General features: G+C 35.3%; 1 protein-coding gene across 6 annotated transcripts in view; it reads right to left on the bottom strand.

Moving 5' to 3' along the window:
• The window catches only part of LOC122242778 (uncharacterized), a 402,592-nt gene that overhangs the window by 330,480 nt on the left and 54,612 nt on the right, over nt 1–17,500 (bottom strand). For all 6 annotated transcript variants that reach the window (XM_086551820.1, XM_086551828.1, XM_086551813.1 and 3 more), the window contains 8 exons: nt 11,730–11,894; nt 11,354–11,455; nt 10,498–10,656; nt 9,911–10,079; nt 6,417–6,602; nt 5,610–5,699; nt 5,241–5,417; nt 246–389 (listed from right to left, as the gene is read on the bottom strand). In XM_086551820.1, coding sequence (XP_086407946.1) covers nt 246–389; nt 5,241–5,417; nt 5,610–5,699; nt 6,417–6,602; nt 9,911–10,079; nt 10,498–10,656; nt 11,354–11,455; nt 11,730–11,894 — 1,192 coding nt within the window. The remainder of the gene's footprint in view (nt 1–245; nt 390–5,240; nt 5,418–5,609; nt 5,700–6,416; nt 6,603–9,910; nt 10,080–10,497; nt 10,657–11,353; nt 11,456–11,729; nt 11,895–17,500) is intronic.

Consider the following 17,500-nt stretch of genomic DNA (forward strand, 5'->3'; position numbering starts at 1 on the left):
ATCATGGAAAGTTTATATATAAATACATATGCATATGTATAAATATATGACATACATATAATACACACATACATGAATATACACACACACACATACAAACAAATACATATATATTGCACACATATACCTATACTTTATATCAGTATATATATGCAATATATGTTTTGTACTTTTGTATCTTCTTAGATATCAGTCATATCACTATGCAAAATGAAACAACTATGGCTGCAGCAAAGGAGACTCACCATATTAGATAGGAGGGCAGTGGAGTCTGCAGTCAATGCATTCACTGAGCATTGCTGATTGTCATAATCACCTTGGTTGTGTGAAAATGAGCATGAAGCATCCTCACTCTTCTCACAGAAAGGTAGAGAACCATTATTCTCACCCTGCAATAAAAAATAAAAAAAATAAAAAAATGTAAATGTTAACGTAAACGTAAACGTAAATGTGTATGTATGTATATATATATATATATATATATATATATATATATATATATATATATACATATACATATATATATACATATACATATACATATACATATACATATACATATACATATACATATACATATACATATACATATACATAGGCCAAAAATACACTTAGCCATAATAATGCGAGTTGTATTTGTATCAAATAATAATCATATTTAACACTATGCACAGAATTCTGAAAGAAAATCCTAATGATACCAGTTACAAGGATAATTCAGTAATGAGACAATTTTATAACCCCTAAAAGATGCACTATACCATTTTAAGATCAGACACGGAGATGCACTATACAATCTCTTCTATCTACTCAAATTCATTTAGCACAAGAAAATGATTTGTATTTTTTGGAATCTACACATCAAAATCTACATTATGGTCCTTGAAACATACACTAAATTTCTGGCTTGACTAAATTTAGTATGCAGTCTTTTATAGATTAAATGATGATGATTTTAATAGTTGGTTCTACTTTTGTTAAATGACCTGTGGACAAGAACATATTCAAAAGTTTAAACCACAATATGTAAGATGACATTTTTGCAATGTTTATCATAACGGGGGAAAAAAACTAATTCCGATTTTATGTAGTTTATGCATAATTCAGAAAAGTACAGCAAACAAATTCACCTAAACATGAGTATTGCAATCATCTGAGATTACACAATCATGAGCAAAAGGAGGATGACTATATGACCAAACATTTCATAATACATACATACTCCAGAAGAACCATTTCAAGACATTTAAATTGAAGAGAAATTTACTATGAAGCATTTTACTCCTCTCAGGCATGCAGCGTAAAAAACGTAAAACTCACATCGCTCATTTTGGACTCTGCTAATTACTGAATTTCCCTCTACATATTTTAGCTGAAGACAGAAAAGGCATTGCTCCATTCAGTTGAATTGTTGATTAACAATTTCTCACTCAGGAATTGCTTCCACACGTCAGTTACCATTCAGCAGCAAGGCTGGAAAGATGGGTCGTGGAAACCCTTAACCTATTAACAGCAGATGGCATGATTTGCTGCCAAGGCAGAGTCGGTCGTAGACGCGGATGGCACCATGCCAGACAATGTAAACCTACCATCCTACTGCATACATATCTTATTAAAACCACGACCAATGAACTAAGTAAATGACACAAAGTTGCTTAACCCACTGATGATGGGGACATGCACCATCCACTATGTGTTTTTTGTATTATATTTTTTACACATAGATGATTCCACTAGCACTTAGTCACTAAGGAATCAATCAGTAGGCATAGCTGACCTTAACTATTTACCTCATTCCTTAAATCTTCAGGATAAAAGGTATTTCTATTACTAATATTATTAATACTAATGTTATCATTACTATCAATATCATCATTATTCTAATAACAATAATAACAACAGTAATATTGCAGACAGACATAGATTTACTTGCCCAGTCTCTAGGATGGGTTTTATTTCTGAAGGAGGCAGCTTTCTGCAACATACCTTGATTTCTCCCACTTTCATTCTGTCATTCACTGTAAAACTAGAGCTATTTGTGTTTTAATTTCTGTGTGTTTCATTGTATTGAGAAACTTGTATTTGTAATATGTCTGGCTCTAACAATGCTTAAGTTGAAGTTGTAGTACAGGGTCCTTATCAGCTCACTATTTTCTTTATACTCAGTGTGATAGAAGTATTGCTATTTTATGGGTGGATGAAAAGCAACTTTGTTTTTTTGTATTTGTGTACTGTCATGAACGAATACGAAAAATATAAACATCCACAATGAAGATAACATTAAGAAGTAGGTAAGAGGAAGGAAACTTGTGCTTACGACTATAAGTGCTACAGTAAAAAGCATCTCTACTGGCACAGGGGAACATTGTAGACACGACATGGTTTGAGTCCCCTTCCTCTTCTCGTTCTGCCTGCATATCCTTCATCAGTGGTACTTTAGAGCAAGAGGTCTGCAACTTGCTGTGTGTCATCGCTTTCTTAAGATAGGGCTTACTAGAGATCATGGATGGGTGCCATTCAAGGCTCTCCCCTTTGCTAGTGCTAGGAGAAAGTGGTACAATCTAGGTTTTGGATTTTAGGTAAAACCCATTTTGCTTAATATTACATCAATTATAGTAATTATGACTGTAATTATCATCATCACTCACTCATTACTCATAGTACAATAAAATAACCCAGAGATCCAAAATCCTCCAAAATCCTCCTCTCATGCTGCCCATCTTCAAGCCAAAGCTCTTGCGTCATATATATCATGACACCCGTCCCCAATGGGTTAAGATAAGATTTTTAAAAATCACAAGAATTCAAGAAATAGGGTCGACAGGTGAGATCAGGCACTTGTGGAGCCATCTGTGTAAAATGAAATCAATAAAAAAATCACAGTATACTTTCTGTATACTATAAGATTTAAATCATTATAATATCTAATGATCTTCAGACTTTTCTGAGAGAATAAGATCAATCTATAAATAAAACATAATAAAAAATTTGGAAAATCAAGGAACACAAGCTTTTCAAAGCAGTCTTATAAAACTAAGTTATTCAAAGTATAAAGAGAACATATTTACATATCTGACTAATATACTCTTAATAGGCAGGTGCCAATTGCAAGGTTTAGGTTTTCAACTAATAACGGTACACAATACTAACCACTGCCTTTAATGCATAGTAGATGGGGGCAACACACTGATACCAAAAGCATTTCTGACCACATGCAAGGTGTGTAAGATGCCACTATCAGTTTCACTGTTTGGCCAAGTGGCACTAGCAGTGAGGAGGAGTAGTATATATAGTCGTAAGTAATTTGTTTTTTCTTTGTTAGAATGAAGATGTGTTTTGCCACACTTCATACTTCTTCTTTCATATACTTGCGATTGTGATGTTACACCAAGTGTACAGCACATATTCCTCCTTTATGGAGATTAAAGGACTAAAGGCCTAAACTACTGGAATTATTTGTCTAAACATTCTCATAACCATACCAGTACCCACTATGAGTCTCACAACATGAAGAAACAAAAAAAATGGAGAAGATTTTCAGTACTCTTTTGTATAAATGAATAAAAGCACTTCATTACCAAGGAGACAATTAGTAGGCCAACTTGTCATCACTTGTTTACCCCATACTCTGACTTTTAGGGAAAAAAGTTTGTGCTGCTATTCCTATCCTATCTTTATCATTATCTATATCATTACTGTAACATTAACAACAACAGTAATAGTTCTATATGGGTAAACTTTTTTTTTTCTTTCTCTTTTTAGGAAAGTTCAAGGAATGAGGTAAACAGGGGATGTCAGGTAGGTGACTCAGTGCTTATGGAACCATCTATCTGGCATTGAAGGATCAATGTTTCCAAGCAAAAAGTTCAAGAGTAATAACAGGAAAAGACCAAATTCTATTTTTCATACTAGCACACCATCTTTCTCAACGCTAATACCTTCAAGCATCATGCCATTATCTCAATAAATATAATTTAACCCCTTTAACTCATTCATGATGGACGACACGATATCACATCATCAGAATATTTCCAATGAGACAGATCATAAAGTTTCGCTGTATATACATACTGTACAACATTTTGTTTGTATATATACAACGTAGTCGCATTTTATAAACATATTTATTGGCCTCACACCTGAAGAAATCTCTCTGCAGGAAGCTGTAGGTGCTTGCTATATTGCAGACCTGAGGGAAATTGGGAAAATATATATCCCATCCAGAGTGGGTTAAATGGGTTTGTTATCAGAGTCCATAATTTTTTAGTGTGAATTTGCAAAAGTTCTACAGATCTCTCCGTATGTTGGACTAGATATCAATCCCTTTTGCCAATGATGCATATTACTGCACTATCTAATCTTAAGAACAGAACAATAAAACTACAATCCTGCATATTTTTAGATACTGTTCTAGTTCTTGAAAAAAAAAACTTTAGGGTAGGCCTGTATTCTGATCACAGTCATGATTTCATTCACAGTATTCACAAAATGCTGCCTCTTGAAGATCAAGCTACTGCATATCATGTAGAATACTGTAAAAATCTGTAGAATGCTCTGAGCAGCAACTATTTCCATCCCCAAAGTCCTTCTTTTATTAATTCATATTTTAAGTACCATGCTTAGATCAGCCTGGAACAGTATGATGGTAATAATGTACCGAAACAAAGGCAGGTACAAGCAATATTAATGGGATTTCCTGAGTAAATACAATGGTAGTGTCCTCTCCTATTTTTTTCACATATCTTATGCTTAATTCTTTAGCTGTTACAAAGAGAGAAAGTTTTGTTTGTTTGCTAAGCAGGATTTTCTTCTAAAGAGATTGCATTTATGCAATTAACACTGGCACTCACACAATCACATACACATTCTCACATGCTCTCTCTTACACACACACTCTCACCCTCAGACACTCACACCCCCACTCACTCACTCTCGTACACTCCCATTCTCGCACACTCCCATTCTTGCACACTCCCATTCCCGCACACTCACAAACACACACACACTCTCTCAAAAACATACTCACATTCTCACTCTCTCGCAAACACATTCACACACTGTCATAAACATACACACTCTTTCACAAACACTCACACACCCATGCTAGCAGGCAGGCACACAAGCATTCAACTAAAGAAAAGCTTTAAACTTCAAGTCTTCAAAAGTAACCTTTAGCTCATCGTCCCTTCCACACCAAAAGAAAAAAAGAGCAGAAAAACTGTTACATCAAACCACTGTACCATCGTATGTATTTCCGAGTGTATGCTCTGGGGCGTTTCTTGAGAAGATTTGGCAAGACTTCTTCCACTGAAGGGTGTGGAGAACAAAGGAGGTCCCCATGGCATCTTTTTCAGTGAGCCCATAATGTTATCTTTATTTTTGGTCTCCTTTGCATCTTCATCAACATCACCACTTATCTGTTCATGAAAAATAGGAAAAGAGAAATAAAACTGCATATAAAGTATATGAAATTCTAATCAAACAATTTCTCTGCAATTTGTACTTATGAATATTTAGTATTCAAGGTAAATGTCGAAGAAATGATAGCTACTTACTCTTTTATTTTGACAAGTTGTATATTCTTACTCTTATCAAAATTTCATAATTACCTCATGGTCTGCTTGTGTGGTTACAGAAGTCAATTCTTCTCTTAGGTGAATAAGTTGCTGTTCCAAATTATTTTTCTCATCTTTTAGAACCTAAATAATGAGAATGTGTACATTATAAATATCTGGCACAAAATTCATACATTCCTGAAACTGCTCTTAACCCTCCCTGGACGGGTGGTACACTACGGTACCGTTCATTCAAGGGCCCGGTTGCCGGGTGGCACCATATGGTGGCAGTCATTTAATTTATTTAGGCCTAAGCATTTGAGAGCCCCGGCATTGTAACATGCAAGGCTGGAATGCCCCCGTCGTGAGTGGGTTAATAGAAATAACTACTGGACAGTACATAATCAAGGGCAAATTATATCACTACTCATTAAACTTCATAATATTTATGACTATATTATTCTTATATTAAGACCCTCAATGACTGAAGTTCGCCTATTACTATACATTGCTCACATAAAAATTCATCCAAAATTAGAAAGCTTTAAAAAATGCAAAAGTGCTATTTTCAGCTAACAAAATCTTAGTTTTCAGTAATTTGTCAATTTATGATAAGTATTCTAGTCAACCTAAAATCCTCAAGCACAGCCTTATCCTTAATTTTACTTTTCACTCAATACTTAAATAGGTTACCAATTACCAATACCAGTACAATGCAGAGGAGATAATTGTAGTGATACATTCAATTACAATTAGTGTCACTGATATTCAAACTCATTACTTTTAACAGTCTATTCATTTACAAAAAATTATAGTTTTATACTTTTCTTATAGCAAGGACATTTGAACACTGATACTCGCCTCAATGACTCTTTTGAGATCCTTCACCGTATCCTCAAGGTCCCGTGCAAGGGCACTCTGAGTCTGGGCTTGAGACTTCCAACTTGAGAGTTTTTCCATCAAGGTTGCCACCTGTGTCTTGTGTTCTGCTACAAGTTGAGCTTCACGAGATGTCCGACCTTCGGCCTCCTCTTGTGCAGCATTTACCTAAAAGTTAATTTCTTTTAAAATCTGTTTATTCTTTGCAATAATCCACAAAAGCCTATAGTGATGCTAAGATGGCTTCATAATCCTCATATATCAGTAACAATGAATATATACAATGTGACTAATGAAAATGATCTAATTTTTGTTGGTCATTTCTGAATTTATTATATAGTGATACAAATAACAATAGCTAAAATAATTGAAATGAAATGAAGAATAACAACTCAAATCTAAAATTTAATACAACAACAACAAAACAGAAAAGTAAAAATGACAATATTAAAAAAATAATAATAATAGCAATGATAACAATAATAGAAATAATAATGGTATCAGTAATACTAATAATAAAAATCTAAATAATAATAACAATGATAACAATAAAGAAATAATAATAACAATTATAATAATAGTAATAAAAATGATAATAGAAATGATAATAATGGTAATAAAAATAATAAAAATGATGATAATAATTATAATAGTAATGATAACAACTAAAATAACACTATCAGGAATAATGATAATAATTATTTTAATCCTTCAACTACAAGAATTTTTATGGGATAAAGATCACTTTCACACAGCATTTTTTTTGTTCTGAATACAGGCTATTTCTTTATTCAGTTGTGTAACTAGAGCATCATACCAATGCTAATTAGAATCACTTTGCTAATATATCGTATTTAGATCAATATATATACACCTTAAGTCTAAAAATAATAGAAACCACTTCAACATAAGATACTCAGCCCAAGGTTGAACACATTTAGATGTGGCCAGTCTCAGAAGAAATAATAACAATAACAATATTAATAATAATAATAATAATAATAATAATAATAATCATCATCATCATCATAATCAATATTATCATTAGAATAATAACAATAATAATAATAATAATAACAACAATAATTGATGATAATAATAATAATAATGATAATAGTGATATATCAATTATAAAAAAAATAATAATGATAATAACATTGATAATAATAACAATAATACTGATAATGATAATGATGATAATAATAATAATTATTATAATAATAATAAAGATAATTACTACTATAATAATAAAGATAATTATTATCATAATAATAAAGATAATTATTATTATAATAATAATAATTATTATAATAATAATAATAATCATTATAATAATAATTATTATAATAATAATGATTATTATTATAATAATAATAATTATTATTATTATAATAATTATAATTATGATTATGATAATAATAATAATAATAATAATTATTATTATTATTATAATAATAATAAGATAATAATAATAATAATAATAATAATTATTATTATTATCATAATAATAATTGTTATTATTATTATAATCATTATTATTATAATCATTATTATTGTTATTATAATAATCATTATTATTATAATAATAATTATAATAATAATAACTATTATTATTATTATTATTATTATTATTATCATTATTATTATTATAATCATTATCATTACAATTATAATAATAATAATAATTATAATAATAACAATAACAATAACAATACTAATGATAAAAACAACAATAATTAATAATAATAATAATAATGATTGTGATATATGTATTATAAAAAAATAATAATGATGACAATAATAATAGTATAACCAATAAAATACAATCATAAGGGTAACAACAAAGACAATAATGATGATGATAATAATGATAATAATAATAATAATAATAATAATAATAATAATAATAACAATAACAATAATAATAATCATGATTACATCAAAAACAATAATAATCATAGTCATAATAACAATCATAATCATCATAACTTTCATACTAATAATAATCATGATGATAAAAAATAATATCAATAATAATCATAATACTCATAATCACAATCATAATCATTATGCTAATAATAATCATAATACTAACAATAACAACATAACATCAAGAACAATAACAAAGATAAAAATAATAATAACAATCATAATAAACCCAATAATAATAATACAATAATACAAATGACAATGGTAATAATGGCAACTACAAAAAAATAGCATCCATTATTATTACTAGCACTAATAGTGTTATTAATAGAGTGTGTGTGTGTGTGTGTGTGTGTGTGTGTGTGTGTGTGTGTGTGTGTGTGTGTGTGTGTGTGTGTGTGTGTGTGTGTGTGTGTGTGTGTGTGTGTGTGTGTGCGCGCGTGCGCGCGCGCGCGCTCTGACTGTGCGTGCGTGCGTATCTATATGTGCGTGCATATCTATCTGTGCGTGCGTATCTATCCGTGCGTGCATTTGCATGTGCGTGCGTGTGCGCGTCCGCATATGGGTGCGTGTGTGCGTCAGCATATGCGTGCTTGTGCGCGTCTGCATATGCGTAGGTGTGTGTGATTCAGGATGTGCATCCGCATATGCGTGCGGGTGCACGTCAACATTTGCGAGCGTGCGCGCGTCTGCATGTGCGTGCTTGCGCGCGTCTGCATGTGCGTGCTTGCGCGCGTCTGCATGTGCGTGCTTGCGCGCGTCTGCATGCGCGTGCTTGCGCGCGTCTGCATGCGCGTGCTTGCGCGCGTCTGCATGCGCGTGCTTTCGCGCGTCTGCATGTGCGTGCTTTCGCGCGTCTGCATGTGCGAGCGTGCGGGCGTCTGCATGTGCGAGCGTGCGCGCGTCTGCATGTGCGAGCGTGCGCGCGTCTGCATGTGCGTGCTTGCGCGCGTCTGCATGTGCGTGCTTGCGCGCGTCTGCATGCGCGTGCTTGTGCGCGTCTGCATGTGCGTGCTTGTGCGCGTCTGCATGTGCGTGCTTGTGCGCGTCTGCATGTGCGTGCTTGCGCGCGTCTGCATGTGCGTGCTTGTGCGCGTCTGCATGTGCGTGCTTGTGCGCGTCTGCATGTGCGTGCTTGTGCGCGTCTGCATGTGCGTGCTTGTGCGCGTCTGCATGTGCGTGCTTGTGCGCGTCTGCATGTGCGTGCTTGTGCGCGTCTGCATACGCGTGTTTGTGCGCGTCTGCATACGCGTGCTTGTGCGCGTCTGTATACGCGTGTTTGTGCGCGTCTGCATACGCGTGCTTGTGCGCGTCTGCATACGCGTGCATGTGCGCGTCTGCATATGCGTGCTTGTGCGCGTCTGCATATGTGTGCTTGTGCGCGTCTGCATATGCGTAAGTGTGTGATTAAGGGTGCGCGTGAGCGTGAGTGCATGCGTGTGCGTGTATGTTTTGATTTATAAGAGCAAATTCCTTAAACAGTTTTTGAATGGTTGCATCAAAACCAAATTTAACTTTCTGCTTTCGCGCCGGGTTGTTTCAAGTACCTGAGCCACAAGATGCTCGAGCCTGACAGCAAGTTCTTGGTTGTCCTTCTCCAGGTGGCCCAGCCGCCCGAGAAGCCGACCCTTCTCTTCCCGTTCCATGTCGAGGAGGTTTCGAAACTCCTCAATCTCAGCCTCCATCCGGCGGGCTCCTGCCAGCTGGTGCTGCACGCTGCTCGTAGAACACATATAATTTCGTTATCACACAAATAATCTAATTTCATGATGTCTAGCGAAATATCAGAAGCTATCCTATCGCAATGGTTACACCAGTAAATTCTTTATGAAATATTTCAGATTTCTATCTAAATAAATAATGTGCTTGATTACACTGAACCTCAAATGTGAAGCTGCATGCGCTTGAAACAAGAAGTGTATGAAAGCGATAAGATGACCAAAGTCTGAGAGATTATTACCCTGGCGCGACATCGGGCGATAAAAGTCGCTGACTGTCATGATAACAATGACATTATGTTGTATGAAGAGGTCTGTGTGATTTGTATTTATTTTGCTGAATATTTTTTCAGATTTGTTTTTCTTTGCTTTATGTTACCTACTTGATAGTCTCTCTTACTGCCCATCATACTCACCTGCCAAGTGCATGTTCAAGCTGTCTACATTGTTCCCTGAGTGACGTGTTGAGATCCTCAGCGTGCGTGAGATGGGTGGTGAGCTCGGCGTTTTCCCCAGTGAGACGTCGATTAGTGTGCTCCAGCTCCAGCACCTCCTGCTGGAGCTCACCCGGATCCCTGAGGAGCAAAACAAGATTTACGACTGCCAAAACATTAGATAGGCCTATTATTCACGATAACAAAACGATTAAATTCACACTGTCACTTACTCAAAATTAAATAGTTTTGGATTGCATAAACTACCTGAGGCTAAGAATTGTTTAATGGTAAACAAATCAAAATCATTTCAAAGAAAAGCAGACATAGTTCAAAAGTTCGTTATCCGCCCTCCTCTCCAAAGCTCTAGTCACTTCTAACTTACATTTGGTTCGGATGAAAGATCATACTGTAGGGAGGCAAAACCCTAATCCTTATGTGAATAAATATACCAACTCTAAATATGATCCAATTCTATTTTTTTGCATCATCTTTACAGCCAGGCGCTTTGGTAAGGATTTTTATAGAATGGGAGTTCCCATCTTCTCTTCATTCTAATCAGTAACTACTTTTATGTCGTTCAGAACCTCGCTTCTACTACTACATCAACTGTTGTTCTTATCTTCCTGAGGCTAATCCCCTTGTCCTAATTACTCGTCTCGCATATTCCCTCCGCTGCCACTTCTTCTTCCTCTCTTTTCCTTCCTCCTCTCTTTTCCTTCCTCCATTCCTCCTTTCTTGGTAACCTTTTCCCCTCTTGTTTCGTCTGTTTCATCAGACTTATTGCCAAGGCCAAAAACAATTCAAAACAAATCTAAAAACAACAAAAATCACTTACGGTCTGTGTGTGCCCGCTTCATCCTCCAGGCTTCCAAAGGTGTAGTTGAGGGCCGAGTGATCCGCCAATTGAGGTAGATGGTTCGCCTTTTCACCAGTGCCCCTGTCGATCAAATATTCACTGTAACACGTCGTCACGTAAATGATCAGTTATGAAAGTTAATGGATTAAATTAACAAAATATGAGAGGCAGCCAAAAAATATATATATAATAATAATAAAAAAATAATTATAATCCGGACAAAGTGGATACAACACTAAGCCTACTACAAGCTATTTTAAGCAACCACCCCCCAATAAAAATGGTCCTCTATATCCAGTTCTTAAAAACAAGGACCTGCTGATATTGTTCATCTCAATCCAAAATAATTACTTGCCGGAAACTGGCATTGTCGACGTTGTTATTATTGTTGGTATTTTGGTTAAAGGTGAAGGAGGGAGCAGGTGAGATGGGAGATGGAGGGCGCGACATGACCAAAGTGTCGCCCGGCGCTGGTCCACTGCTCCCCGGCGGCCGCAGCCACGGCAGCAACGTACTCCTTCTGCAAGGTTATTTAAGTGGTATTAAGTCCTCAGTTACGTTGATGGTATATTCTTTTTTTTCCAAACCCCCACTGGTAAATAAAATATCTTAATTTTACAGTTAAAGACATACGTCTAACAGCATTATGATGTGACAATTTTCACACCAAAGACAGACAAACTAGATGCACAAACTTGGTTTTCTATATATATTAAACGAAACTTCAAAGTGCAAGACGAAAAACGTTCCAGAAAGATTGCGAATATGATTTTTTTTTTCTAAATGGCTTCGAATCAATATATATATATATATATATATATATATATATATATATATATATATATATATATATGTGTATATATATATATAAATATATAAATATATATATATATATATATATATATATATATATATATATATATATACATACATATATGTGTATATGTATAACCGTGTATATAGGATAACGGTTGGCAGGCTACTTATAAATCAATTAATAATCTACATGATAACTTGCTGATAAACGTAATTTTTGAGTGGACCCGCTGACACCTTATAACCGATTTCCTTATCACCGTATTTAGATATAGAATCCCTAGAACTTCTTTAAGCCACGGTTTAATTACCCTTATCTAGCTCTTACGACGGGGATTATCACCCTTGTAGCCAGGCCGAATATATAGACTAAATCTCGAGCGGCCTAGTGCGTAGTGCGTGAGTAGGATTTTTGTTAGATTATATGCTGTCATGTCATCAAATACTATATTTGATGTATTTAACTCTGGATTATACTAATGTAATAAATAGATGAATAAACACTTATTTGAGACAGTGGAGGAACACGAGCCATATCTTAAAAACGGATATAAATATTATTGCAATCTCTGCAGTCTTCTACTCTTCCTTGTCACGGCGCTTATCCGTTTGGATTTTTTTTTTCGTTTTATTAATAGGCCCTAAAACACACAACTAAGGAGAAAACACGTGAGCGGTTATGTCGTGCTCCATCCATATTGCTGTTTACAATTTGAATATAGCGTTGGAGTGCAATAGCTAGGGCGAATATGAAGAAAACACGGGGGGTCGGGAGCAAGGATTAAGGATATCGGTGCTTCACTTTATCCTTCCTAACGGCATCATTATCAGAGGATTACGCCCTTAAAGGTAAAGCAGGAGATGCATTTTCCAAATATCAATCGTCATCTTATTCAAGTAATGATACTAATACTACTGGAGTATTATCAACTTCAACAGTTGTTTTCAGCACTATATTCATCATTACTGCCCATGGCTTAGTTTAGCTATATATCAATATCAAAACTTTAATATTCATATATGGCAAAAAAATAATCACAAGAAAAAACAAATAGATAAACAACATATTAATAATGCATTACTAGTTAAACGTCGTGTCCTAGCGATAGGTATGGTTTTTCAAGTCCACACTACTCTTTTTTTACTGCCTCATTATTCAAGTGTGCCAAGAAAAACATCCTTCTTAGTGCATGACCTCCATCCCAATCTGTCGTTGAGAGAGCAGTGAATCGCGATGTTAATAAAGAGCTTCTGTTATCAGATGTCAAGACACTAGGCCTTCGGGTTGGGAATATTAATTGTTATTAGAGAACAGAAAGAAAGAGAAAAGACAAAGCAAAACATTTGGGTGATCTGGCTACATACATGGGGCCGGATACTCAAAACTCTGGCAGTTTAAGACGTCGCAGCGGGTTACGCTCTCGTAAGGTACGATGTCCCTAAGAGGTCGCAAATCTCCCATACTCAGAGAAAAAATAAAATCTCGTAACCGAAAGAAAACCTCGTAACCGTAGTTCGATGGGATACCCTCAGAAGGCGGGACCATTTCGAATTGACCAATCAACAGTCAGCCCTTTAGGCGTAACTACCAATTGGAGGCCACGGTTATTAGGGGGAGGAGCGAGCGAAAGAGAGAGAGGGAGTGGGAAAGAGAGCGAGAGTGAGATATAGATGATTATAAAAACAGATAGATGGATATTTGAATGAATAAATAAACAGAGAGATACAGATTTATATTTATGAGTGTATATATTTATGAATATATATATATGCATGTATATATAAATGTATATGTATGTTTGTATATGATAAATACATACATACACACATACATACATATATATATATATATATATATATATATATATATATATATATATATATATATATATATATATATATATATATATATATATGTATATATATGTATATATACACCTTTGTATATGGCAAGACACCTTCATTTCCCAAAGCTCTATGGTGTATTCAATATGTATTGTCGTAAACTCCATAGGGTAAACGACGAGCGCATTCTATAATTGCTTGTTATATTCTTTTTATCAAGTGGCTAGGGAATATGGAGGTATTTGTGATACACAGATACAATATAAATTGATATGACGCCTTATACTGTGTCTGGGACAGTCAGTAATACATAATCTATACAAATCTCGTTTGCACAAGTCGGAACTAGCACGACTTATTTCCGGGTTCACACCGGTACGAGTGCTCGGGACCACCCTTAAGTTACGAGGTGCTGTGACGTCACACGGGGACGGTTAAAAGTTTTGAGTATGACCCTCGGAGCTCGCAGTTCGAGTTAAGACATGCGCGGCCTGGCTGCGCGGGCTTACGCCGTCGTTAGCTGTTTTGAGTATCCCGGCCATGGTCTGTAGGAGATACATTGACAAAAAATAAGGGGGAAATTGAAATGATATTGCAACGAGTGTAACGACTTATAGAGTGTCTTGTTTCTGGGTTTATATTGTAAAAGGTATTTAGATTATTTCATTCAAACTTTGCTTTTGTGATCTAAATAGCGAAATTCATTAATTAATCTATTTCTGTGTAAGAACAGCCAAATTTGTTCCTATTTATCATCATTGGGTATGAATAAAACGAGTCAAAATTAAATGGATTTATACGAAAGGGGAGAAATGTACCTTCTCGAGATCTCTAAGTGATATAAAACACTTTCAATATATATTTTGGGAAGCGGACGCTCACTATGCTCTGAAGAAGCATATAGGGAAAAGGCCTACAGCATACTCGCCTTTTTTTGTGTGTGTGTGTGTTACCCAGTTACCCATAATTTACCACACTGAACCACTGCGACATCTGTTGTAAGCTCGTTCTTCCTTCTTGGGAAATTTTTCTTTATCTATGATCCAACGGAGATTGGCTTTGACATTTGCCTCAAACAATTTAGGAAATAAGTTACGAAGGTACTTTAAGGCTTTAGACGGTTTATCAAATGATGTGACCAACCGTTTCGTAAAATCCCATTTTCTGGGAATTCACTCGTGGCTCACACTTGTCATCATGCCCCCCCACAAAGAACTCGGTTCACTGTGACGAATGAGGCGTGTGACAGCGCACAACAGTGTCCTTATGGTTCCAAATGCAAAAATAACGGAAACATGTTCAAGCCTTCTTTAAATCCCATCAGCAATGCCACCATTTTGAGGCCCGATATCCTTCCACTGCCACTCATAAGGTCACAAAAGCTAAGTTTGAATATATATATATATATATATATATATATATATATATATATATATATATATATATATATATATATATATATAATTTTCAGCGGCATCTTATTTTCATGTGCCATATCAGATGACGTTGGGCACCATTTTTCTGAAATCCTCTCTATTTTCAGTTTGATGTAAATGCTTTCCAGCATTTTCCATACCAGTTACATGCTCTAGTTTGTCCAGGTCTCTCCACTTTTCCTGATAACGCCAGCTTTTCCAATGTATTGTTTCTTACAATGTGTCCTACAAATTTATGCTGTCTTTGCCAGTGTTGCTAGCAGATGTATTTTTCCTCTGCGATGCTCAGCACTACTTCATTGCTAATAAACTCTCTTCAAGGTTTGTTCAACATTCTTCCATAGCACACATCTCCATGCTTTCCATTCTTTCCTTAATGTCTCTACAAATCGTCTAAGATACACAACCATAAAATAACACTGATGAAGTAAAACACTATTTTTTTGCAGTTGATGGAAGTCTTGCTCGATAATGTCTCTTCTCTACAAATACTTTCTTTGCAAAAGCTATCTTTCTCTTGACCTCTTACTCTGATTTGTTATCGTCGCATACTTCCAAGATATTCAACTTGTTCATCAGTTCCAGTAATTCTCGTTCTAAACACAATCTACGCTGTTTGTTGGTATTTTTCTTACTAATACTAAAACTTTTGTCTTCTTTCTGTTAATCTTCAGTCCTCTTTCTTCCCTTGCCTGCTTCATATTTTAGAGTAAGTTCTTTTCACTGTCAGAGGTATTATCAGTATATCTGACGTTGTTGACTATTAGAACATTTGTTACACGAGCCATTCATTCACTGTCATATTGATTTCAGAATATAGGTGTTCAAACGCAGCTTTGTCGACCACCTCTTCTGATCTCAGTCTTTCCAATTTTCCTCCATCAATTGGCACCGCAACCTCCTGCGCCCAGTATTTTTTTCTCAAATATTTGTTTTTTTTAAATATTTATTATTTAATCCAAGTACATCAAAATCCGTCAAAATTTCAGTTTCCCCTTGTCAAATGCCTTCTCACAATCTATAAATATAGTGTAAATATCCTTCTGCATTTCAATAGCTCTTTTCTGTGCATGGTAAAGATGGCTTTTCTTTTACCCTTACCTGTTCTAATGCCAAACTATTCATAACCAATTTATTTTGATACTTGTCATCACACCGCGTTACATATTTTTTGTGACATGTCTCATTTGACAAATAAGTCTATAATTACCACGATCTAACACATCTTTCTTCGGTATAGTAAAACTTATTAATGGTTTCATCTGCAACGGGATGTTTCTGGAGTTGTAAAGATTGTGTACAACATAAATTCCTGTTATTGCAAGATTCTTTAGGGAGGTCATTTCCATTCAATTTTCCATTCCTCATAGTTTTCATAGCTTTTTCTTTCAAAATTTCAAAAAAATCGACCAAGCAATTTTGAGATAACACTTTCAGAAACTGGCAAACGGATTCTAAAATGCCACGGTAATCCTGACATTGACATGTTTTCACTTTTCAGATATTCAAGTTCATCTTACATAATGCCTGTCCACATACATCGATATACATGACGCATTGGTATATGCACGACACGTGTATCACTCTAACCTAAATGTTGAATGATTTTCCAAAGTATAACCCTGTGAAGGCTTAAGAAATGGAATGAACATGTATACATAATCCGTTATTGATGTTACCTTCACCAGGAATATCTATCTCATCTAATTTTTTTTGAAGCTATCAAATACATTCGCCGTGTTCTGGAATAGTATCTTTCTCTCTTCTCTCCCCCTTGTGTGTGTGTGTGTGTGTGTGTGTGTGTGTGTGTGTGTGTGTGTGTGTGTGTGTGTGTGTGTGTGTGTGTGTGTGTGTGTGTGTGTGTGTGTGTGTGTGTGTGTGTGTGTGTGTGTGTATGATGATGAGAGTGTGTGTGTGTGTGATGATGAGAGTGTGTGTGTGTGAGAGAGAGTGTGTGACAATGTGTGACAGTGTGTGTGTGTGTGTGTGTGTGTGTGTGTGTGTGTGTGTGTGTGTGTGTGTGTGTGTG

The sequence above is a fragment of the Penaeus japonicus genome, unplaced genomic scaffold, assembly GCF_977035675.1.
Source record: "Penaeus japonicus unplaced genomic scaffold, GWHDUDI00000001_assembly GWHDUDI00000002, whole genome shotgun sequence".
Lineage (NCBI taxonomy): Eukaryota > Metazoa > Arthropoda > Malacostraca > Decapoda > Penaeidae > Penaeus > Penaeus japonicus.